At 35.9% G+C, this 25,795-nt stretch overlaps 1 protein-coding gene across 1 annotated transcript in view; it reads right to left on the bottom strand.

Moving 5' to 3' along the window:
* Positions 1 to 228: 228 nt before the first annotated feature.
* Positions 229 to 25,795, bottom strand: part of ano5b (anoctamin 5b) — a 42,635-nt gene continuing 17,068 nt past the window's right edge. The window contains exons 4-20 of the mRNA XM_073836617.1: positions 19,957 to 20,064; positions 17,038 to 17,106; positions 15,900 to 16,304; positions 15,503 to 15,618; positions 15,173 to 15,307; positions 12,740 to 12,845; positions 12,594 to 12,654; positions 11,438 to 11,589; positions 9,762 to 9,836; positions 9,335 to 9,563; positions 8,752 to 8,930; positions 8,550 to 8,647; positions 8,260 to 8,390; positions 6,779 to 6,984; positions 5,109 to 5,311; positions 2,296 to 2,401; positions 229 to 2,017 (exon numbers count right to left, since the gene is read on the bottom strand). Of these exons, the coding sequence (XP_073692718.1) occupies positions 1,796 to 2,017; positions 2,296 to 2,401; positions 5,109 to 5,311; positions 6,779 to 6,984; positions 8,260 to 8,390; positions 8,550 to 8,647; positions 8,752 to 8,930; positions 9,335 to 9,563; positions 9,762 to 9,836; positions 11,438 to 11,589; positions 12,594 to 12,654; positions 12,740 to 12,845; positions 15,173 to 15,307; positions 15,503 to 15,618; positions 15,900 to 16,304; positions 17,038 to 17,106; positions 19,957 to 20,064 (2,601 nt within the window). The 3' untranslated portion in view covers positions 229 to 1,795. The remainder of the gene's footprint in view (positions 2,018 to 2,295; positions 2,402 to 5,108; positions 5,312 to 6,778; positions 6,985 to 8,259; positions 8,391 to 8,549; positions 8,648 to 8,751; positions 8,931 to 9,334; positions 9,564 to 9,761; positions 9,837 to 11,437; positions 11,590 to 12,593; positions 12,655 to 12,739; positions 12,846 to 15,172; positions 15,308 to 15,502; positions 15,619 to 15,899; positions 16,305 to 17,037; positions 17,107 to 19,956; positions 20,065 to 25,795) is intronic.

Genomic DNA, 25,795 nt, shown 5'->3' with positions numbered 1-25,795 from the left:
CATGTGTGACATATTCTCATCTGAACATAGAATATTCTAAACTAATCTAAGTGAATAACTTTTTAAAATATTTTTTATAATGAAAAGATTGTCACGTTTAACTTAGGGAAACATATGCATTTTGTTTTGGATAAAACGTTGTTTACAAATATACTAACAATATAAAATATAAAGTGTATACATAAAATATTGATGAATTACAGCAAAAATCACTCGACAGGCTAAAAATACATATATAGAGGATTTATAACATTTGTGAAATGAACAGGTATGGCTCACAAAATGTTTAGTTAAATTGAGAAGACACTTAAACATACACACTCTTTGGACATAATATTAACACGTTTGCTTGTTTTCAAACATGAGGAGTCCCTGTAGAGGATGGTTGGCTCTGAGTTAATAGTGTTCATCAACAGTGCTACACGACATACTAACCAAACATCTAAAATATTGATGGGGCAGCACAAAATATTGAAGAAAATTGCACCAGGTTAGAAATACAGCAGAAAAATGAGATTCAAAAATGTGATATTATCTGCCCTTTTGCATGTAAACACCATTAAAGGCAATTTCTTAATCTTGACATGTATGGGAATCTCTGAAAGCCTGTTTCACTGACTTAATTTGTCCCGGCCCTACTGTAATATCAAATGCAGTTATCAAAGTGAGCATCAAAGTCTCAAATGCATGAAGAACTGATCTTGTTAAGTGCATTTGTGCGGAAATTAGTTACAGAGAAACAGTATAATGAACAAGACTAGTGTTCTCCTAGTTACAATGACGGAAGAGTGCTAATGTTCATTAGCCTCAGATATGCAACGTGCAAACCTTGACAGAGGTGATGAAAAATTGCTAGAGTTATTGATTTTTGAAGCATCAGAAAACACAGTAAGTCATTATAGAGCTTGATCTGGTAAAAACAATCCTTCGAACCAGATAATATGATTGCACTGAAGCAATAAATACATCCTTGAAGAAAACTAACAATAGTAATAATAAAAAACAAAAACATTACATTGTAATATTACACAGAACAGAATGTATGGGTGGCAAGGTACGGCATTAATTAGAAATAACGATAACGAAATCTTTGCAAGCACTACAGAAATGATCATTATGGTATTCTTTGATAATTATTCAACTATCAGTGTGTTTCATAAGAAAAAAAATATCCACAGTGGTAAAATCCACTGGACAATGACATATTAAACCTCACACGCCCTGACATATCTGACAAAAAAGGAAAGCAGTAACCAAACAAAAAGGACAAAACACTGTCTACATGTACATCTTTCCCAGTCAGACAGGGCAAAACATGCAGATTACTTCTTCAAAAAAAATATAACGGCAACAAGCTGGACAGACATAAAAGCTTATTGCCTTGTACAACATTTTTGAGCCTTTTAACGGTCATAAATGATTATTCATAAGTTGAATTGCCAGCAGGTTGCTCCCGAGACAACCTGAGGAGCAGCAGGCCGCATTCCAGAGGGTTTGCCGCTGAAATCTCTGTGATCTGCCTCCAAGCCTTCCTCCACTGTAAAAGTGCAGTTATGCAAGTGCACTCCAGACATTTGAGAAAAACGCAGAGGAAAGCGGTATAGTTTTCTCATAAGCCTCAAGCAGAAAAAAGACGCTGTGTAGTATTTTTATAAAAGTTCTGGCAGTTGTCTGGATGAGTGCAGGCAATTTTTTGCAATAATGTAAGGAGGGGTCCCGAAGATTCGATTCCTCCATGCTTTGAAGTGTACAGTACATTAGAGTAGTCCTGATGGCTCAGGGATTTCAAATACATTCAGAAAGCCACCTGATGTTTACTTGGACTAGAGGGCAGCAGTGAGGCCGTTTCTGTGGACAGGCAGAAAGTCTGGCTCAGCTGCATCTTGAGTTTCTCCACTTCGTAGTTGTGCAGGTACTCCTGAACTAGAAAACGTTCACGCTTTATACGGGCTTTCACGTCTGTTGGCACATCTGGAATCAGCCACGCCACGAAGAATTTCACCACAAATACAACGTGCTGAGAAAGGAGAACAAACAGAGGATCAGTTTTAGGCATACAGGTGGAGCTGGGGAGGTGGAGGGTTTCAATGGAACGCTAAAAGCTCACTGCAAAATGCTCTGGTGAATCCCAACCAGCCACTTAAATGTAAACTTGTGCCAAGTAGTTTAATGCTGTGAATATTTAGAGTTTCATGACACAACTTGGCATTTATTTTAAATGTCCCTGCATATTCCACTATATTAACTCTATTTTTATTTAAATTAGAAGCTCTTTATGTTATAAAAAAATCTTACTTCCATAATGATGATGAAGGCTAGCTTAGCAGCCAAGATATGCCAGAACTGCATTGTGTGTGTGTATTGCCTTTCATGCCCTGGTGGGTATCTGTAGTCCCGATACCTGGAGAAAAAAAAATTCATCATGCTGTTAATTTAGTATATGTGTGTAGGTCTAACATACAGTTAAGGTCAAAAGTTTACATCCCTCTTTCAGAATCTGCAAAATGTTAACTATTTTAACAAAATAAGAGGGATCATACAAAATGCATGTTATTGTTTATTTAGTACTGACCTGAATAAGATTTTTCACATAAAATGTGTTAACATATAATCCACAAGAGAAAATAATAGTAGGATGTATAAAAATGACCCAGTTAAAAAAAGTTCACATCCCCTTGATTCTTAAAACTGTGTTCTTACCTGAATGATCTACAGTGTGTTTTTTTGTTTAGTGATAGTTGTTCTTGAGTTCCTTGTTTGTCCTGAACAGATAAACTGCCTGATGTTCTTCAGTAAATTCCTTCAGGTCCCACAAATACTTTGGTTTTTCAGCATTTTTGTGTATTTGAACCCTTTCAAACAATGACTGTATAATTTTGAGATTTTCACACTGAGGAAAGGGACTCAGGGACTCATATACAACTACTAGAGAAGGATCAAATGCTCACTGATGCTCCAGAAGGAAAAACTATGCATTAAGAGCTGGGGGTGAAAACTTTTGAACAGAATGTAGATTTTTTTTTTCATTAAGTTCTACCCATCAGAGGCTACTGATTGTCTTTCCCAGAAAAACAAAATAAATTAAATTTACCCTGATTTTCAAATGTTCAAACCTGAAGGATTTTTCTAAAGAACAGCAGGCAGCTTAACTGTTCAGGACAAACAAGGGACTCATGAACAATAAACAAAATTACTAAACAAACAAAAAAAAATAATAATTCAGACCATTCAGGTAAGAACACAGTGTTAAGAATCAAGGGCATGTATACTTTTGAACGGGGTCATTTTTATAAATTCAACTTTTATTTTCTCTTGTGGATTACTTTTAATGTGAAATATCTTATTCGGGTCAGTACTAAATAAACAATAACATGCATTTTGTATTATCCCTCTTATTTTGAAAAAAAAAAAAAAAAAATATATATATATATATATATATATATATATATATATGTATACAGGTCCTTTTCAAAAAATTAGCATATTGTGATAAAGTTCATTATTTTCTGTAATGTACTGATAAACATTAGACTTTCATATATTTTAGATTCATTACAACACAACTGAAGTAGTTCAAGCCTTTTATTGTTTTAATATTGATGATTTTGGCATACAGCTCATGAAAACCCAAAATTCCTATCTCAAAAAATTAGCATATTTCATCCGACCAATAAAAGAAAAGTGTTTTTAATACAAAAAAGTCAACCTTCAAATAATTATGTTCAGTTATGCACTCAAAACTTGGTCTGGAACTTGGTCCTTTTGCAGAAATGACTGCTTCAATGCGGCGTGGCATGGAGGCAATCAGCCTGTGGCACTGCTGAGGTGTTATGGAGGCCCAGGATGCTTCGATAGCGGCCTTAAGCTCATCCAGAGTGTTGGGTCTTGCGTCTCTCAACTTTCTCTTCACAATATCCCACAGATTCTCTATGGGGTTCAGGTCAGGAGAGTTGGCAGGCCAATAGAGCACAGTAATACCATGGTCAGTAAACCATTTACCAGTGGTTTTGGCACTGTGAGCAGGTGCCAGGTCGTGCTGAAAAATGAAATCTTCATCTCCATAAAGCTTTTCAGCAGATGGAAGCATGAAGTACTCCAAAATCTCCTGATAGCTAGCTGCATTGACCCTGCCCTTGATAAAACACAGTGGACCAACACCAGCAGCTGACATGGCACCCCAGACCATCACTGACTGTGGGTACTTGACACTGGACTTCAGGCATTTTGGCATTTCCCTCTCCCCAGTCTTCCTCCAGACTCTGGCACCTTGATTTCCGAATGACATGCAAAATTTGCTTTCATCCGAAAAAAATACTTTGGACCACTGAGCAACAGTCCAGTGCTGCTTCTCTGTAGCCCAGGTCAGTCGCTTCTGCCACTGTTTCTGGTTCAAAAGTGGCTTGACCTGGCGCCTGTACACGGTGGCTCTGGATGTTTCTACTCCAGACTTGGTCCACTGCTTCCGCAGGTCCCCCAAGGTCTGGAATCGGTCCTTCTCCACAATCTTCCTCAGGGTCCGGTCACCTCTTCTCGTTGTGCAGCGTTTTCTGCCACACTTTTTCCTTCCCACAGATTTCCCACTGAGGTGCCTTGATACAGCACTCTGGGAACAGCCTATTCGTTCAGAAATTTCTTTATGTGTCTTACCCTCTTGCTTGAGGGTGTCAATGATGGCCTTCTGGACAGAAGTCTTACCCATGATTGCGGTTTTGAGTAATGAACCAGGCTGTGAGTTTTTAAAAGCCTCAGGAATCTTTTGCAGGTGTTTAGAGTTAATTAGTTGATTCAGATGATTAGGTTAATAGCTCGCTTAGAGAACCTTTTCATGATATGCTAATTTTTTGAGACAGGAATTTTGGGTTTTCATGAGCTGTATGCCAAAATCATTAATTAAAACAATAAAAGGCTTGAACTACTTCAGTTAGTGTGTAATGAATCTAAAATATATGAAAGTCTAATGTTTATCAGTACATTACAGAAAATAATGAACTTTATCACAATATGCTAATTTTTTGAAAAGGACCTGTATACATACATATATATATATATATGAAAGGGGGATGTAAACTTTTGACCTTAACCATTGTTTTCATTAGGCAGTCACACACCTGCACGTTGTGATGGTAGAGCTGTTAAACCAGGATGGGTTTTCTTCAGGATCTGGCAAGTTAAGTGGAGGGATCTGAGAGATGTTGTAAAAGGAGAGGCTATTGGTGATGTAACCTCTCATAGTAGTCTCGTTGCCTGGGTGGTAGGCGTACAGATAGACCAGACGAGGAATCATATCTGAGGTGAATGCCATGATGAAAGCCTTAAGTGCAAATGAGAGAAAGAAGGAACGAAATAACAATGGATTTTAAGAATAGTGGAAATAGTGTCTTGATTTTACTAAGCAATATCTTCCTTTTGTTAAAAAGAATACCTGATCTCATGACGAAAACGCAAGATGCGAAATGTGTGCCAATAAGTACATACTGCAGTTTCCAACAAATGAACACTACAGGCAGTAGAACAGTGAACAATTGTAACGGTTTTCGTACAGTTCTGATTACAGCTCCACATGTTTTGTTTTCTCGACATAAACTTACTCAGTAGCTCAGTCGGAATGAAACTGGATTTAGGATGCAGAATCCTTGGGTACAAATACTATGAAAAACATGACCCATGATGAAACAGCTAAAATGTGTCTGTTCATCTGTTCCAGGGGAAAAAACACTCTTTTACCACCTCCAGTGTTCATTTCTGTTATACCTGTAGTTATATGTACTTACTGGTATGTATTTTACATAGTGGTGGGCATAGATTAATTTTTTTAATCTAGATTAATCTCACTGTAATCTTGGAATTAATCTAGATTAAAATGGCTAATCTGAATTCTGCCGAAGGCATTCAGAAAATGTGTGCTACTATGTATATGTGACTAAAAGTAAGTCTTTGAGATCGGGTTTCTCAAGCCAGGTGTTGCATTAGACCAGGGGCTCATCTCCTGTTTCCAAAATGCATCAAAAACTGCTTGACAACTGCATTTACAACACAATTAACTATACAAACTTGTGTAACCAACTATTCCTACAGTGCATGCACTTCTGCGTAAAAGGCTGCGCGATGTGCGCGTTGCAGTTAAATACACAGAAGCGCACAGGCATGGATATCTGCATGCATAGTCTTCGGTTAAACTGCGTTGCTTCTAGAAGCATCAATTCAGTTGTTGCATATAATTTAATGTCTTTATTTCGGGATCAAAATAAATTATAACTCACGCACGTGCCCCAGTAAAAAGGGTCTAGCAACGCCCCTGCCCTGAAGCAAACCCGGCGGTTTCATAGCTGCATCCATGTTAGCACGTCTGATTTGATGTGGTCATTTCACAGTAGGCATACACACAGGTTTGAAGACTCGTTCTCGCCCCCCTACAGTGCAATTCAGCTAGGTATACATCCGCGCTAAAATATCAAGGTGAAAGTCATCATAGCTTGCGTAGTATAGACTCAGCTCCCAACTCAACTTTGAGAATAGATTAACGGCGATATTTTTTTTATCGCCCGAGAAGACACTCGCGTTAACGCAGCACGTTAACGCCGATAACGGCCCACCACTAATTTTACATCTTCCAAAAAAGTTCCCACAGGTACGTTTTCGTCATGAGATGAGGTTCACAGGTTGCTTATTAATTAACTATAATTCAAATGAAGTTAAAAGCCACTTCCAGTTTTACAGAAAACTGTAAACTTACAGAACGAGTCAAAATAGAAAGCAGAACAAAACAGTTTGCATTTACATTTGTGACCACGGACAAGATGGCCACCACATTAAGGATCTCTTCCCACGCTCCAATGTTGCGTGCCTTTGCTGCCACTGGCCTTCTGAACTGTGTAGTAAATTTCCAAGCATCGACTCGCACCTCCAGGACGTTGTTGAAGAGGGCAAGAAGAGGGGCCAGTGGAAAAGAGGCTACGAAAAGTGTTATGAAGCCAAACTGGATCACTGTTTAAAACACACAGGAAACAACTGGTTTTACTGATGAAATGAAGATCTAACTACTTTTCTTCTGTAAGGATTCTCTAATAGGAGCACAAAGATAAATCTGTAAATTTATTTATTTGGAATATATTCATTTTTAGGTTCACATTTATATTTAATCATTTAGCAGACGCTTTTATCCAAAGCGACTTACAAATGAGTACAACAGAAGAAAATTAAACCAACAAAAGAACAATTATATGTAAGTGCTGTCACAAGTTTCAGTTAGTCTAATGCAGTACATACATTTGGGGGAGGGGGACTGCAGTAATGCCAGCTTAAATATATAAAAAGCTGAACAATAGTCGAAAAATGTAAAAATAACAGAGAACGCTAGTTTTAGAGTGTTTATGATAAATAAGAAAACAAGAAGATCATTGATCATTGTCATTAATATTACTTTTTAAAATAAAATAACAATAAAAGAAAACAAGTAGAAGAATAGAAATAGAATAGAGTGCAAGTGTTAGAGGGTCAAGTTTAAAAAAATAAATAAAAAGAAAACAAGTAGATTAAATAGAAATAGAATTGCTAGAAGTGTTAGAGGGTCAATAATTATATATTTTTTTAATACATTTTTTGAAAAGTAGAAAAACAGAAACGGAATAGAGAGTACTAGAGTTAAAAGTGTCAAGTGTAGATGAAAAAAGTAGATATTTATGTACATTTTTTAAATTTTGTTAAATGTATATAAAAACAATAATGCATTCTAAATTTTTCTGTTTTAAAACAATATTTGTTGAGCATATACATTCATGAATATATGAATGTGTGTGTAAATAAAACACATTTCCATTAAAAAGTTTGGGTCAATGATATTTCTGTGATGTTTTTGAAAGAAGTAAAATCATAAAAAAAACAGTAAAAACATTAATATTGTGAAATGTTATTATATAAAAATAACAGTAACTGTTTTCTTTTTTAATACATTTTTAAATGTTATTTACCATTACTCCAGTCTTCTGGGTCACTCAATTGTCAAATATGCTAACTATAAAATATTTCATATCAGTTGTGAAAACAGCATTTTTTTAAATGGAAAAGTTTGTAATATAGTAAAAGTCTTCACCGTCAAATACAATCAATGAAATACTTCCTTACAGAAAAAAAGATTTTACATTTCTTTCAAAAAAACTCCTGTTGTTGCCAACATTTCATCTAAATGAATTATGTAATTAACTTTTTTTTTGTATATGAACACAAAATCACCCCAACATGTATTATGACATAAAACCGTACCCATCTCCAGATACTCATAGAAGAGTCCAAACTGGCTGAAGTTCTGCAGATCGTGGTCCTGCTCCCATCTACTGTATGTACTTTCCGGATGACTTCGCCCTTTCCTGCTGCCCCACCAGTTTCTGAGAAGTCTGTGACACAGGCACAAGGGACCATTATGCGTGTTTTTTTTTAAGATAAGGATAGTGCCTAAAGGACAATTACTTCTGACTTTCTAAAAAACATGTGAAATAAATATGCAAGTAAAAAAACAAACTTTCTAAGAGGTCAAAGTTCAATGTAAGGCTTACGGCAACAGGGCCTCTTGAACATTCCCGACCATTTGTTTTCCAGCCATGACGATAAGCAGCTGTGTGGTCAGCTCAATCAGACAACCCCCGGGAGCACACTAAATATTAAAAAAAGCGTATTGGTCATGTTAGATCTACTTATTCTGATATTCAACTGAAGAACATTAGGTCCTCTAAACACCGGTATTTCAGACAGTCTCACCTCTTCATTTCTCAGCTTGCTCCACTTTCCAAACATATAACTATAGTTTCCCGGATAACCCACAAACTTCCCTTTAAAGAAGGCCACATAGAAACAGGAAGAGTAGTAGTTCACAAACTGGAACATAAACATCTTCATGGTCAGCTTGTTCTCATACTCCAAATGGGTCTTGGGGATCTCTGAGAGTTAAAAATAGAGGAAGACAGTAAAGTATTTTCCATACGCCTAAACACAGATCAGCAAATATGTAAAGGGTTAATTTACAGTCAAACGGTCATTATCAAAAAATAAATGCACATGGTCTTGTAATTTTGCAGAGTGAACACATATTAGTTACAAAAAAATTACAAATAATAATTAATCAAACCATAAACTTTTAATCTATAATTCTGATATATTTAGGGTGTAAAATGTACAAAATATCTTCATGGAACATGATCTTTACTGCATGAAAAAAGATTTTTGCAAATACACCCGTGCTACTTAAGACTGGTTTTGTAGTCCAGGGTCACATTTTACATGTCAAACAAACTCATCTTAACTCAAATTTCTTGTGTGAAATGAGGATGCCGTTTTTGCTCACCCATATCAGTGATCCAAATGGCCACATGCTCATAGAGGAAGTTGAGGATGAGGATAATGACAAAGTTGATGCAGGAAGCGGTGACAGAGGTGGCAAGTTGAGGGGTGATGAGAGAGCCCACTAGTTGGATCTTACTGGTGGGGCTGTCCTTCATGACACTGGCAAATGCTGCATAAACCGCTAATCTGTAAGCGATCACTCCCATTATACAGGCTACTATCAGAAACGTCTGACAAAACACGAAGAGAGAGAGAGGACTTTAAACATTAAACTTTGCTAGCTCATTTATACAAGGATCAAGAAATTGGTTGCCTGTGATAAAAGGTCAAATACACAGTTTAAAAGGTCACACATGTAATTGACCAATCATAAGAACTGATAATCTAATCTGTATAATACAGATGCAGTGTTTAGTTTACTAACTCACCCAAAAGAGAACCGTTGCTCCAGACAGACAGAATCGGGCACACTTGCTCGGGAAAGGAAGATATGGCTCCATTTCCTGTTAGCATAAAGACAGTATTGGTTAATTACAATGTGTAAATGACTTTTTCTTAAAAAAATTACTAGGATAAATAACATATAAACTACATATATGAGATGATGACACTTCTATTTGAGAAGAAAAATTTTTTTTTAAAGAAATTAGTTCTTCCTTTGAACTCTATTCAAAGCATCCTGAAAAAAAAAAAAAATACAGTTTCCACACACACACACACACACACAAAATTATACATATGTATGTATATATATATATATATATATATATATATATATATATATATATATATATATATATATATATATGTTTGGATAACAATAGGAAAGGTTTCTTCAGAAAATTTTTTTTAATGATTTCTGTAAGATCATGTGACATTAAAGACTTAAGTAATGGCTGCTGAAAATGTAACTTTCCAACACTGGAATAAAATTCCAAATTCCAAAATATATTAAAATGGAAAATAGTTTTTTAAAATCATAATAATATTACACAATATTACCATTTTCCCTGTATGTTTAATCAAATAAGTGAATCCTAGGCAAAGTTAATATGAAATCTAAACTGACCTGGTTTACTACTTGATACATATTCTACCTCAGTGCATATTATTCCATAAAAAATAGTTTCCCACATAATAATTCATTTAAACTTAGAAAATGTTGCCCCAAAAGTCTAATTAAAGTATGTTTGGACTACTTGGAGTTATTTGGCAATATTTAAGAAGCAAACAAGAGTTTTTTGTTTTGAGTAACAAAAAACTCACATAAATGTGAATTTCTGTTAAAAAAAAAAACATTTGTTAACAGTATTTGTGACATGGAACAAAATTAGTTGAATTCACAGCAAAAGACTTTACTGTTTATTTAGATTATGATAATATGTTAAATGAAGTGGCAAAAACCGGTTGGGGCAGAAGACAATTGCAAATATTTACTTCATGCTAATTATTTTAAAGATACCAGGTTTCTGAAAGATCCTAAGTCACAAATCACCACATAATAAGTGCTATTTAAGAGCTATCTGCATGCATTTGAAATCTGAAAAAGCAATATGCCTGAAGCATCCTGCCAATGGGAGCTCTTTGAAGTGTAGCTCTTTAGCTTTTTAACCACTGATTTGCTGTGAGCAATTGCTCCATATGACCATGTCTTCTCTTGTATTCTCATTCAACCAGAGTATTAATGAACTAAACCATTCATTTACACTATTTAAATTGCAATATGGAATAAAAAGTTGTATTATTATGTATGCGCTAATAATTTACTACCTCTATGACATTATTATTTTTTGGCTTCTGCCTGTCAACCAAAAGGACCTCAGTTCTACCACTCATTTAGTTTCTTCCACTGTAGATTTCTCAAATATCCAAAACAAACAGGCACATTTTCTGAACTTAGCTTGACCCTTCATCATGTTTAATGTCATTTATAATTGATCAAATAACAATCTTGTCAACCTTTTCCCTTCTGAATGTAAGGGAAAGTTATAAATTTGATTAGAGTAAGGCTTTTAAATGTTTGGAAAGTATGTTGGCTCCATGACTAACAAAGGATGTTGATACAGGATCATGTGTTTAATCAAGCCATGATGCTTGGAGGTACCTGTGTGATGCGGTTGAGTCTGCGGCCTGTGCATTTCAACTCGTACTCTGGCCTGATTTGTAGCTGCTGCTGTTCCTCCTCAAAGTCCACGAGGTCCCACTCATACTCCAGACGGGCCTGCCGCCGCTTCCAGAACTCCAGGAATAGGGTCACTGCAAAGAACCCAGAAAAAGAAAGTGAGAAACAGATGAGAAAAAAATAAGAAATACATAATTTAGGAGTGTCATGCTCAGATTTAAAAGAGTTATTCACCCCAAAATGAAAGTTCTATCTTTTATCACCCTAATGCCGTTCCTAAACCGTAAGACATTCATTTATCTTATGAACACAAACCAAGATATTTTTAAAGAAATCTAAGAGCTTTCTGACTCTGCATAGACAACAATGCAACTGTCGAGGCCCAGAAAGGCATTGTTAAAAGTCAAATGAAGTCTTTATTTTTTATTTCTTTGCACACAAAAAGCATTCTTTTAGCTTCATAAAATTACATCTTAACCACTGATGTCACATGGACTAGTTTAACAAAGTCCTTACTAGCCTTTTGGGCATTGACCGTGGTAATTGTGTTGCTGTCTATGCAGAAAGCTCTTGGATTTCATTAAAAATATTTTAATTTGTGTTCTGAATATTAAAAAGGAATGACATTAGGGCGAGTAATTAATGACAGAATTGTTAACTTTCCCTTTAATATCAATTTTATTTAAATCTAACAAGCTTTGCCCATGGTGTCACACGTTGTTTTCTTTTTATCTTACAATAACTGCATTCAAACAAGGTCTTACAAAAGTTTATGAATACACAGTGTGCTGAGTGCAGAAATATTCACACAGTGCCGATTAATCAAATCACTGCATAAACAAAGGTCATTTTGAGGCCTGTGTGTGAAATAAATTCAGTGTTCAGTAATGATAATCAACATGCACCACTACCCTCAAGTGATTAAAGACACATTTTCAAAAGGCATACACAAATTGTGCTTCTTCATTATAAATTTATCTAGTGAACAAATTCTGTGACCAATTATTTGACAATACTTCAAAATGCTTCATGCACAGTTGGTAATCTCTCATTAGGTTCTAAATCTGACTAGCAATATCCTTCTAACCACTAGATGGCGCTATTAAGCTAGCGTTTTAAACAATAAGAGTGCACTCACCCCAAATGCCCATGAACATGGCAAAGAACACAGTCCCCTCGTTATCAAATAGATGGGATTGCTAAAGAAAAAACAAAAAGATCATTCTGTGATGTAGGGAAATCATTATTAATTATTTAAACAGTGCATCTAAAATTGTTTCCCACCCAGGAGGACAGACACGTTGAGTTGAGTTTCCAGTAGCTGCACTTTTTATCACAGAGTGGACACATGACAATCCTCCCACCGATTTCTGGGTCACAGATCTCCTTACTGAAAACAGGGAGAGCAATGGAGAGAAATATTAATATGCAGAAGCGAATGTGACCAAAATCTCAGTTCCCCTCTGGCTGCATTACATCAGCGTAGTAGAAAAAAAGTATTGCCACACGATGGAAAATCTTAGACACAAATTAACTACTCAGGTCTAACAACAAACATGATATTATGAGCATGTTCCACAAACATCATCAACACTGGAAAAACAAACTCACAGGCTCCAGAGTCCATCTAATCACATTCGAGATCGTGTGTGCCCTTAATGGTTTTGCTTTTTATAATTGTTTAAAAAAAAAAAAAAAAAGTATTTTTAAAAGATACTGTCATATACTATGGAAGCCTGTTTTTCCATGGAATAAATAAGTGACTTTTTCCTCTAACTATTCACAAACTGATTCTCGCAATTCTGGGGAAAAAAAGTCAGAAATGCAAGATATAAACTTTTTATTAAAATTCATTCATTCATTCATTCATTCATTCATTCAATTCCGAGTTTAATTATATTTTCCCCCCAGAATTTACATCCCTTACCTTTTTTCCTCAGAATCTCACAATTCTGCATTCATATCTCAAAGATGAGTTTATCTAGCAATTGTGACTTTTTTTTCTCAGAATTCTGAACTTTGAGATTAAAAGACACAATTACTTTGCTTTCTGTGGTGACAACATGCTTCCATAATATACAGCTTAAGAAACATTAGAATTTTTTAGCTTTAGAAAATAGGAAACACTTGACTGATACTATGTAGACCACACATATTGCCATCTCATTCAATATAACAATATATAGTTCAAATGCAAAAACAATTAGAAATATAGCGATTACCAGGGTTTAAGTGCATTTAAGTACATGAAAAAATCTACGTAATTTACCATAGAAATATGATATGATTTTTTAGCTGTTATGCTATTATGTATAATGACTGTTATAGTGCCAGCTGTGGTCCAACCTCCCTAAAACTTTGCATGCTTGTTTAGAATCACTTGTCACATGTGCTCACCATGTTTTCTGAAAATCTGAGTATTCCTTTAGGCTTTATAGGCTTTTGGGTATAGTTGAAGAGGCCCCTTTTCTAAACGACCCTGTTATAGCTTCCAAAAGGGTACATGTCAATTTTGTTTTAATAATTGTGGACCTAGAGAGTCCAAAGAATTGTACTGCAGAGGTTTTTTCAAGATTGAGCAAAAAACCCTAGGACTAGTTCCCAAGAGTAGTTTTTTTCCTCAGTCATTTAACAAACAGTTTTTGACAGCAGTGATTCTAAAGGCAAGTTGTTCTGAATGAGGTGGTCTATCGTATGATATGAATATTGTGCTTATGTGTGAAAAACCGTGCAATATACAATCGTTTGTGCCCTTGGAAAATGCGATAACCCCTCAATTTCTCACAGACCTTTAGAGCAGTGAGTCAAACAGGCCTACCAAACATTGTTCAATCGACCTCTGTTAAGCTAGACTAATAGGTGCTCAAAGTTCATTGGCCTATCTTGGTCATGTTTTCTGAGATACGAAAATGTCCATATAGCCACTTGTGGCATTCTGGACCAAGATTGTGCGTACCGATTTTCATGTCGATAGGACAAACGGTTGTGTAATTATGGCTGTTTTTATGTTTTTTCCCTCTTATAGCGCCACCAGTGGGGCAAACTCTGTGGCTTTTTTTTAGTGCATCTCAGATTTAGCTCTTATATACGCATTGTGAGTTTGGCAAAAATATGTCATTCCGTTTAAAAGTTATAGCCATTGTAGTAAGGCAGCACTGCCCCTTTGAATGTTCTGACACCTTTGCAACGAAGGTTTGAAAGTTCAATTTTTTTTTTTTTGATAATTATTGATATTCAATCAGAGAATCTTCCTGCACTAGTTTGGTTCCGATCGGGCAAAAAAAATAGGACTAGTTCACAAAAGTAGGTTTTTCAAAAAATCCGGGGTAACGGACGGATTTGAGCCAAGGATTCTGACAGCATTAGACACTTGAGTCTGTGACGAACCTTGGTGACGTTGTAGATGGTGTGAGTACCACCATCCCTTCAAGCTTCAAGTCTCTATGACTTACATGTTGGTCTGCCAGATCAGTTTAACATGGAGATTGCTGATCCTTGGCCATTCTAACAATTACAATAGGGTTTCGGCTCTACGCACCAGAACCCTTAATAAATGAACACCTTCCTGTCTGATGGCTTAGTTTTTACAGTTATCAGGCACTGTAATTTGTCACAAATAGCAAAGGGTTATTAAAAATTCATGTAACCACACAGTTTCAGATTCAAGAGGCAAGAATGGGTGTTATTTGACCCACATAACCTGCCAGTGTAACTAACCTTGTGATGTTGTCTTCATAACTGAGCACACCATAAACAAAACAGATCACACCCATGACTGCAGCAAAGAACAGCATTTCTGTGTAAAAGCCCAGCCAGGCAAAGTAGATACCAATCTTCTCACCATAGTACTTCCTATGACAAAATGCAAACAGGAAATGTAACATTGGTTTGATACGCTGCTCTAGAAAAGTGAGGTAAATCATATACAGTACAGCTTCTACTAAGATGTAATCTTGCAACAGCATCGTAATGATGATGCATCTGCTTCAGATTTGGTTAGTGCACTCTTTGTCAGATATGTCTGCATTGTGTCTGCCGTGTCCTCACTTGATCAGATTTAGTGGTTGTTCCTTGTAGAAGCAGAGGAATCGAGCCCAGTATCTGTACAGATGATACCTCTCACTCTCGCACTGCATGTCTTGCGCCTTCTTCCAATACTGACACTGAGGAACAAACAGAAAAAGGTTTTTAAATCTTTTTAAAAGTCGTCTGTTGTGTGCAATGCACCAAGGCTAAATGTATATGATCAAAAACTGTATTATTGTGAAATATTAAAATGTAATTTATTTCTGTGATGGCAAAGCTGAATTTTAGTTTTGAATTTCTTTGATGAATAGAAGGTTCATGGTACTGTGACTTTTGATAAATTTAGTTTATTAAAAAAATGTATATATATCTCAGTGAATCCAAATTTTTGAATGGTCATATAGTGATATACACTCACATCATGAAGGGGATAAGCTGAGGTGTAGGTGCCATTGTTCAGCAGTCGTTTAATTCCCGTTTTATCTTTCTCTTTTCGGTCTTCCTTGTAGTAAGAACAACGGGTCAGGATGTAGTACACTATCCTATTACGAGTGGAGGGAGGAAAAAATGTGTCCTTATCATCGATGAGGAAGAAGTCGACTTTGCTTTTGTCAAAAGGTGCGGTGAAGTAGTCCGGCTCTGGCCTCATGATGTTGTCTGGCAGCCGGAAAGGGTGAGTGAACCACTCCAGAGGAACTTCTCGAGCTTTGGGAATATCACTTGCTTTAAAGGGCACTTTGATTTTTAGCACATCAGCATAGGTGGCCAACACTTCCCACGGAGCGTGGATCTTCAAATAATACGTCTTACGGTCATCTGACTCCTGGGGGGGGGGGGGGGGGGGGGCGCGATAATTTCGTGTTGAGTAATGTAAGTTTACATTTTAATTTTCAAATGCACAATCACATCACATCAAATGATCTTGTAATATATACATTTCTATCATGACAATTCTCAAAAGATTAGCATGGTAATGGATATGACAATGTTAATGCATTTGGTCTTAGCACAATAGATCTGCTATGCTATTGAATTGCTGCTGCTGTTAGTTATTGCTGTTGTAGATTATTGCAGCTGCCAAAAAAAAAAAAGTACAGGAACTTTCTAATGCCAATATATATGCCGATATGGTGCTGTGAGTATTTAAGACATACTACTGCTGCACAAATAGCATATTTAATAACCCGTAGCAGATCTATACAGGTGGAGCTGGGGAGGTGGAGGATTTCAGAGGAACTCTGAAAGCATGCTGCAAAATGCTCTGGATGTTAACCAGTGATTTAAACATGAAGCAGTAAGCTCATTGGCTGCGTATGCAAAATAAACCAATCAGCTTGCGCAAAGCAGTTTAACACTGCGAATATAATTAGTTTACAAATATCATTAGCCATCTAAAGTTTCATGACAAAACTTGGCATATATATTATGACAAATCTATTATATACAGATTTTTTGATAGAACTTTGATAGAGGAGGTAAAAAATAAAATGTAAAAAAAAAAAATGCATTAAAAAAAAATGCAACCATGAGGGGGCTTGTGTGGCTTAGAACTTCACCGATTTATCTTCAGTCTCCAGCTCAAGACCGGCGTTCTCCAGGTTGGCTTCAAACTCTCTTCTTCTCTCCTGGAGGAAAAACAACACAAAACATCAGGCGTTTTCTATATAATTCTTGGTCTTTTCCTCTGTTTTATCATTATTTAAGTAATCTATTGATTTAACTTTGTATCTGTAACAGTGTGACATTTTAGGTACTGAAGGTTGTAAACAAGCTTTGAACTACGTCTTTAGAGAAAACTTGTATTTCCCACAAGCACCGGTGACCTATGGCTACAACATCTTATCTTATGGAACAGCATCTTGAATGGATGACTCAAGGGATATGACCTTCATTAAGAAGAGAGCCTGACCACGCATCAACCTCTGCATACAGGAGGAAACAGATCAAACAGGTTCACGGGCAAACCCTTTAGTGTTCTCAGCGATTGAACTGAATGAAGGGTCTGACGAGAGAGAAGTGGTTGACCCCTGCCCTCGTTTTATGCAATTTATGCAGTTTATTGTGCAACAGCTTCTGTCTGACTCTGACTCACTGTTTTTTCACTGCGCCTTATGACCCAGCAGACATCTCACCCCATCTCACCACCACTGCACGCCTACATACAGATCCCCATCAGACTATTTTTGTACACAATGAGCAATATTAAGCATCAGTCATCGTTTGGTTGCTTAACAAGGCCAAGTACAGAACATTTGGGGAGAGTGCACACCAATCGGAATCCCTGCATCAAAATGCATAATGGGATCATGACAATGGAAAACAAACAAAAATTTGTACATTTGTTTGCATTTTGATCAATGAGTGTTCACATCTTTCTTTTCAGTCAAAAAAACAAGCCCATTGTTTACTCACATTGTTTTTGTAAGAAAAATATCCATATCTAAAACAAACAAATCACTTTAATCTGGCTTGCTCTTACAGTCGTACACAGAACCTGCTACGGGCAGATGACGCAAGACGTTGGCGTTGTGCATACGCCTGTGAGTCTCGTGAAAACCAACATTTGTTTACAGGAGCAAAGGAAGTCAAATTTCCTTACTTTAGCAAAGAAAAAAAATATATAATTTTTAATATAACTCTGATTGCATTTGTCTGAAAGAAGGAAGTCACATACTATGATGCCTGGATCGTGAGTAAACAATGGGCTTTTCATTTTTGGGTGAAAGTTAAATGCAGCTTCAAATGATCCCAAATGCGGTTATAAAAGTATTCTTGCCGAGGAAGAGGGGTCTTAATTTTCATTAAAAATATAGTTTATATAGTTTTTAATGTCAAACGCTCGTCTTGTCTTGCTCTCCCTGAACTCTTTTTTTTTTTCTGTTTTAAGACAGTCAGGGTATGTCGAAAAAAAAATCCTCTCATGTTCTCCCTGAACTTCAAAATTGTTCTACATCGCTGTTTTACCTTTTTTGTTAAGGGTGTTTGATCTTCTTTGCATGTTCACTTCGCTAAAGAAGTGTTTACCAGTGTTTGCAATGTAGGATTATTTTTTAAATGAAAATAACCGATCATTTTGCTAGATAAGACTCTTCTTCCTCAGCTGGGATCGTTTACAACCGCATTTGGGATCATTTGAAGCTAGTGGTGCAACGGATCACAAAACTCACGGTTCGGATCATATCACGGATTTTGAGTCACGGATCGGATCATTTTTCGGATCAGCAAAAAACAAATAAAACAAAAAAGTTTGTTGTTTATTAATTACTGAATGCTTACTTTAAGTACTTCTAATCCACAGCAAAAACTAGCTGAACTAATAAAGTCAGTAACAAATGACAAGTGTAGATAAATACAACATAAATAAATCAATAATACTAGTATTCAGGTGCAGAAATTTAATAATTCTTTGTAAAATAACTAGTGCTTCTCACTGCATATATTTATCGGATGCTGTCTCTTTAAGGCCTAATGCACGTACCAAATACTGGCACGCATCTCTTTCTCAGCTGTTTCGATTCACTGAAGATATAACCGACTGTGTTTACCAGAATAAAACAACGGGTATTTAAACATAACTTTGTATGTACGTTTCCGTTCAAGAGAAGTTAAAGAGGAATCAATCTGTGAATCGCGCAGTTTGAATCGCGCCTCTCTCTCTCTCTCTCTCTCTCTCTCTCTCTCTGTGCGCGTGCTCGCTTCAGGTGTGTGCGGCAGGGGGGAAAAAAAACAAACAAACAAAAAACAGTGCGCGTGTTCTCTTTTGCGGCAATGGTTTAAATTGTTTGAATGGGTAAATTGGTAAGACAAAACGTGCAAACTAAAATAAACTTTACTCTATGATGGATAAATGTAACAGTTAATCCGCGAATCACATGCATGCCGAACCGTGGGGGCTGGTCCGTACGGATCACGGATCATCTACGATCTGTTGCACCCCTATTTGAAGCCGCATTTAAACTGCATTTTGGAAGTTCAAATCGAGGCACCACAGAAGTTCATTATACGGAAGAAAAATTCTGAAATGTTTTCCTCATAAAACAATTTCTTTTTGACTGAAGAAAGAAAAACATCATGAACATCTTGGACGACAAGGGGGTGAGTACATTATCTGTAATTTTTTGTTCTGGAAGTGAACTTCTCCTTTAAGGTTTTTGAGAAAAACATTACATTATTTTTCTCCATATAGTGTAGTTGAAGGTCCAAATTGCAAGTGTAATGCAGCTTCTAAGGACTCTACTCTTAGGGTATTATCTAGCGAAACAATCAGTCATTTTTTAAAAATAAAACTTTTTAACCATAAATTGCTGTCTTGCACTAGCTGGACTTCACGCATTACATAATAAAGTTGGAAAGGTCACAAAGAGAGAAAGAAATTAACATCTTGGATGACATGGTGGTAAGTAAATTTCTTATTCTGGAAGTGAATTAATCCCTTAATAAAATCACGATGAAAGTTTTGTATATTATTGGCCTACCGCTTTCTTGTCTCCATCCTTGTCGTCAGTGTAGGACAGGACAAAATCGATGCGCCGTACACCATCCTTGAAGTACACTGAGTCTCTGTTCTGTCCAAACTTGTCTATCTACAAAAGAAAAAGAAATTAAAATGAGCAACATTTTCCTACTCTCACATTCCCACATAACCATGACTTCTGTCACAACGAACAAATGAGACATGACGCATGTGATTACTATCAACTGTGAGGGTATCTTATCTTTTCCAGGTGACAACCCAAAACAGTGGTGTGAAACAGTAAGTGGAGCTGATGCTCATAAAACGAACTGCATAAATCAGTGTAGTGCTCAGGGTAGTAAAAGCAGGACAAGAAATTTACTGCTGAGTAAAACATCATCCCACTAGCACTGCAGAAATAGCATCATGACAGCATGAGAGGCTCCAGGAAGAGCTGCAGTGAGATGTGCAGAGAAAACCACAGGTACGGTATGAGAATAACGGTTACTTCTGCAGACAGTGTGAAATCAACACATACACAAACACACATTTCCTTAGTTACAGTATCTAAATGTGGACATTCTGTAGACCTGTTTTTCATGTAAAGCTAGGTTTAAACACTATAACCCAACTCTACAAAAAAAAAAAAAAAAAAAAGACTAGTGATGTGCAAACATGAAACACACACGCACACACACACACACTCACACACACACACACACACACACACACACACACACACACACACACACACGGGTTTACATGTTTTATGGGGACATTCCATAGGCGTAATGGTTTTTATACTGTACAAACCGTATTTTCTATCGACCTACACCTACCCTACACCTAAACCTAGCCCTCACAGGAGATTGTGCATACTTTTACTTACTCAAAAAAACTCATTGTGCATGATTTATAAGCCTGTTTCCTCATGGGGACCTAAGAAATGTCCCCACAAGGTCAAAATCTTCTGGTATTACTATCCTTGTGGGGACATTTGGTCCCCACAACGTGATGAATACCAGGTACACACACACACACACACACACACACACACACTAAATGACATGAAGTGTATTAAATGTGACGCTGGCCCACAAAACCAGTTATAAGGGTAATTTTTTAAGAATTTCACTAAACAAGCTTTCCATTGATGTATGGTTTGTTAGGATAGGACAATATTTGGCCAAGATACAACTATTCGAAAATCTGGAATCTGAGGGTGCAAAAAAAAAAAAAATTTTTTTTTTTTTTAGAAATCGTCTTTAAAGTCGTCCAAATGAAGTTCTTAATGCATATTACTCACCAAAATAAGTTTTGGTATATTTACGGTAGAAAATTTACAAAATATCTTCATGAAACATGATCTTTACTTAATATCCTAACGGTTTTTGGCATTAAAGAAAAATCATTCATTCTGACCCATACAATGTATTTTTTGGCTATTGCTACTAATATACCCGTGCTTAAGACTGGGTTTGTGGTCCAGAGTCACAAATGTTTTAACCTAAGAATTTTCAGGATCATACATTTATGTATGGCAATTTTTTATTTGTCACATGAAAAAACACAATGTCAAAAAAATAAATAAATCCCTCCAGTCATCCCAGACACAAAACCAATATCAATACCAAAACCAATGGCATTAACAAGAATATGTCAGTTCAAGTATAACAAAACCTCAGGAAGTTGAGGAAACCTCAGAGATTCATAATAGTGCGACACAAAATGTCAAACTTGTACAAACAGGCCTTTGAGGTATGCCTTGAGAAAGACGTATTGTTTTTTTACTCTAGAGAGATACACATCTCTTACAACATCGCTTACAAAAATCCCACAAGCACAGAGGAGGAGAAAATACCAACTGTACCTTCAAATACGCTGCTCCAGACAGTAAAACAAGCCAAAACAGATAAGTCACAAAAAATGCTTGCCTGCTTGGCACATCTTTCTAAATAAGGCCATTGAGAGACTGAACCAGGGAAAGCCATTCAACTAATAAAGTAGAGGCACAGTGCCATTTGTGAGGCATTTTATTGCGTTCTACTAATTAAATGTGAGAGAGCTGACAGGAGCACTTATTTTCAAACAGGTACTTCGTTAATGAGCAGGGACCTTTGTACGACGTTCCGCTCTGTTAGGAAAAGACATGGAGGAGGATTATTGATCACTACTGAGGTCAAAATGACAATCACAGGCTTCCAAACAATCTGTGAAACAACAACAAATAACCAAAGTCATTTAGACTATAGGGATTCTTATTAGGGTTTCACATTATCTAATATCAGCACTTATACAAATTAATTTCTATTATTCTGCATATTTCAAACACTAGACATAAGGGTAGTCATATCAAGGCCGAGTAGATGGGAAAGCACTGGTCATGTTGGTCTGAACAGAGCTGTTGAAGTGTTAAAACAGAGTGACAAAGCAATGCTTGTGAACAGATACTCAAAATCCACCCTTCCTGTGTTGGCTCACCTCTCATGTAAAAACACAGCTTCATAAAGTGAAAAAAAAAAAAATGAATATGGTGTTGGTGTAGACCAGTCGCAATGCTTTTAGCAGAAATCACCTAATGCTGGGAAATTTACCAGTTAAAGTGCCTAAGCAACATACACAGCATCATTAATTTAGAGGGGATCCCTGTTAACCGAACACACCTCCGAATAATGGTAGGAAAACATTTAGAACTTTTAATAACTAATTCTTTAACTGGCAGATGAACCAACTGTAAACGGCCATTAACAGTAACCAGAGATGCTGAAGACGAACACAAAGAGGAGAAAATTATTGTTAATTTTGACAGCAAAAGTTTATTTAGTCTAGTTATAGTTTGACTAAAATGGCATTTAATTTTAGCCATACTTTAATCATCTGAATTGTTTAAGTTTGAGTCAAATAAACATACAATTTTAGTTTTACAATTTTACTCTACAGTAGACTTAGTCGGGTAAAATCTAATGGGTTTATTTACAGTGTAACGCATATATTGAGCATTTCTCTAAAATGACTAAACTCTCTGTATAGGTTTAATATTAAGGTTTTATCAATATAGACAGATTTAACTAATGCGACACACAATAAATTAAACCACTTCTCATAAAGAAATAAGAACATGGTCTTCTTTTCAATTAAATGCCAATGGTTATATAGTATAATTATGCATTCTTTATAACAACTTGTTTACTACATTCTTAATTCTTTCAAGCATACATATTTATACATATATAAATAAAATTAAATTAATCATTATTAGGGCAACTAAAGTGATTAAGTCAAGAGCAGTAAGTGATTTTCTGTCTGTCTGTCTTTCTTTTGTTGCTTGATAAACATTAATGCCACAGACAATAGCAACTAAATTAGGCTGCTGTCTCTTTAAAACTGAATACATGGATGCAAAGTACTGATACATGTTCGATATTCTCCCAGCTGTTTGCATTCAACTATTACGTAACTGAGTACGTTTACGTGAATACTCGTCAAAACGGACAATTCAACAAAATTGTGTGTATTTTTCCATTCATAAGACGCAAAAGAATACTTGTGCGCTGTGAGAGGCGCTACTTCAGTGTCTGTGCTCAAAAAATTAAACCGAACTGAGTTCTCTTTTGCGTCGTCAAATTTATTCATATGTCTGCTCTTCTTTTTCTCTCAGATGCTGACATTTTTTAAAGTTTTATGAAATGTGCAGCAAATGTATGCTAGCTTATGTCCCACCAAATAGATCAATAAGCTATGTTACAGTTCAAATGTACGCATCTAACCTCCTAACCAAGCAGCAGATTCGTTCTGAATGAATCTCTTCCTAAATCATCCCTTCCTTACATTTGTATGGTTTTTATTCATTGATGAAAATGTCAATAGATTTTTCATCATAGTTTTTGTCATTCAAAACGAGTCTTTGTTTCGTTATCTCGTTTTCGTCAGTGAAAAAAATTTAAAAGCACAGCACTGCCTTGTTTATAGCAGGTAACCAAGCAACACTGTATTACTGCTGTTCCATAAGCGCCACCTGCTGTCAGTAAGTAAATCTGCATCTCATTTAGTCCATATGCTCTTTTTGTTCCATTCAAATATGCTATATGCAAAACGCACTGGTACTTAAGTATTTATAAAGTTGTTTTATGCAACAGAAAATTATTAAGAAATACTTTCTTTGTTCACAAAATTGTTATATTCTTTCTGTTCCTTTTATCCGAACTGAGGTAAGAACGCTTTTATGTATACAGCACCATTTGATTGGAATCCTCTCCAATAGAAATTGAATTGTTTTAAGTGTCATTAGTTTGTTTGTGTGGTGTACATTTGTGATGTAACTGACTGTATTGCTGCCCATTTTGGCCAGGACACTCATGTGAAAGAGATTTTAAAATGTCAAGAGAGTATTTTCTGGTTAAATAAAAAAAAAAAACAACAACAAAAAACAATTAATCAATTAATCAGAATGCATTTAATCTATATATATATATATATATATATATATATATATATATATATATATATATATATACACATATATATGTATATATGTATATGTATATGTATATATATATATATATATATATATATGTATATGTATATGTATATGTATATGTATATATATGTATATGTATATATGTATATTAGAGATCTGTGATCGGGCCCGATCACGTGGTTTCAGACTCGATCGGAATCGGACGTTACCTCCCCATCAGGACTCGGACATATTTGTATATATATTCCAGGGCTCGCAAAATCACTAGCCCGACGTCCCGGGGCTATTGTATTTTCCAGTCGGGCTACCAAAATGTTTCACCGGCCTGCCCGACGGGCTATAGTAAAGTAGAGCGCTCCTGCAGGTCCTTAAACTCCTCAATTTAGTTGTGTCAAATTTAAGGCCATAAAAAGTTTTACATATGTTAAATAGTATAAGAAAAGTCTTATTTATAATTTAGGAGGTCTTACATTTGGGGATGGAAAGACGAGAATCGCGATAGGGCTGAATTAAACTTCAAAAGGCAATGATGTCATTGAAGAAATATGCGCACTGCAGGTTTCAAAGTCAAAAAACGGCACGGATGTCTTTATATGAATGTATCTGAAGGGAACCGACTGTCCTCAGAAACGTGCCGTTGGCATTTTCATTCCATGCCTGATTAAACAATGTTAATGCTGCTTTGTGTACAGCCGTTACTAGGGAAACCGAAGTATTTCAGCGCTCCTAAAGCGCCCCCTTGTGACAGAGAATGAATTTTTATTTCCATTGTAAATGTGAAGGAAGTTAATGTGTCTTCTAAAATACTAAACAATTAAGACAGTAATATTTATGTTTTAAATTAATATAATAAATGATATACTCGATTTATAAATTGCCTTAAATTGATATTTAAAAATAATGCAGATACACCAAATACTGAAATAAAATTCCTTCCTTGATATTTGTTTATATTTGTGTATTGAAAACATTTTTGATTAAGTTTAGACTCCTATATGATTTTCTATATTTAAAAAAAAAAAAAAGTCTTTTTTTATTTGGGCTAGTTAAATTAATTTTCGGGCTACCAAAATCTGAAGAGTACCTGCCCGAAGGGCTACCAGAGATTTTGAAATTTTAAGAGCCCTGATATTCTCATTAATTTTTAACACATCTATAGTTATGCGTTGGCACAGAGTTAGACCTCTTGACTCCACACAGACACACAGCAAACACTGTGGCACTTTTATTTTTTTATTTGTTTACATGCCTGCCGGGTATTTTAAGTTGAGGTGCTATTTGTTTTTATACAGGTATTAGACTTTTTTTTATATTTACTGTTGCAATAATGTCCAGAAGTGAACAATTTATGTAATTTATTACTTGATTGTTCAAGCTACCTCAC

This window comes from Garra rufa, chromosome 3, assembly GCF_049309525.1.
Source record: "Garra rufa chromosome 3, GarRuf1.0, whole genome shotgun sequence".
NCBI classification, from domain to species: domain Eukaryota; kingdom Metazoa; phylum Chordata; class Actinopteri; order Cypriniformes; family Cyprinidae; genus Garra; species Garra rufa.
The sequence above is the reverse complement of the archived record's forward strand: the minus strand, read 5'-3'. Positions and strand labels throughout refer to the sequence as shown.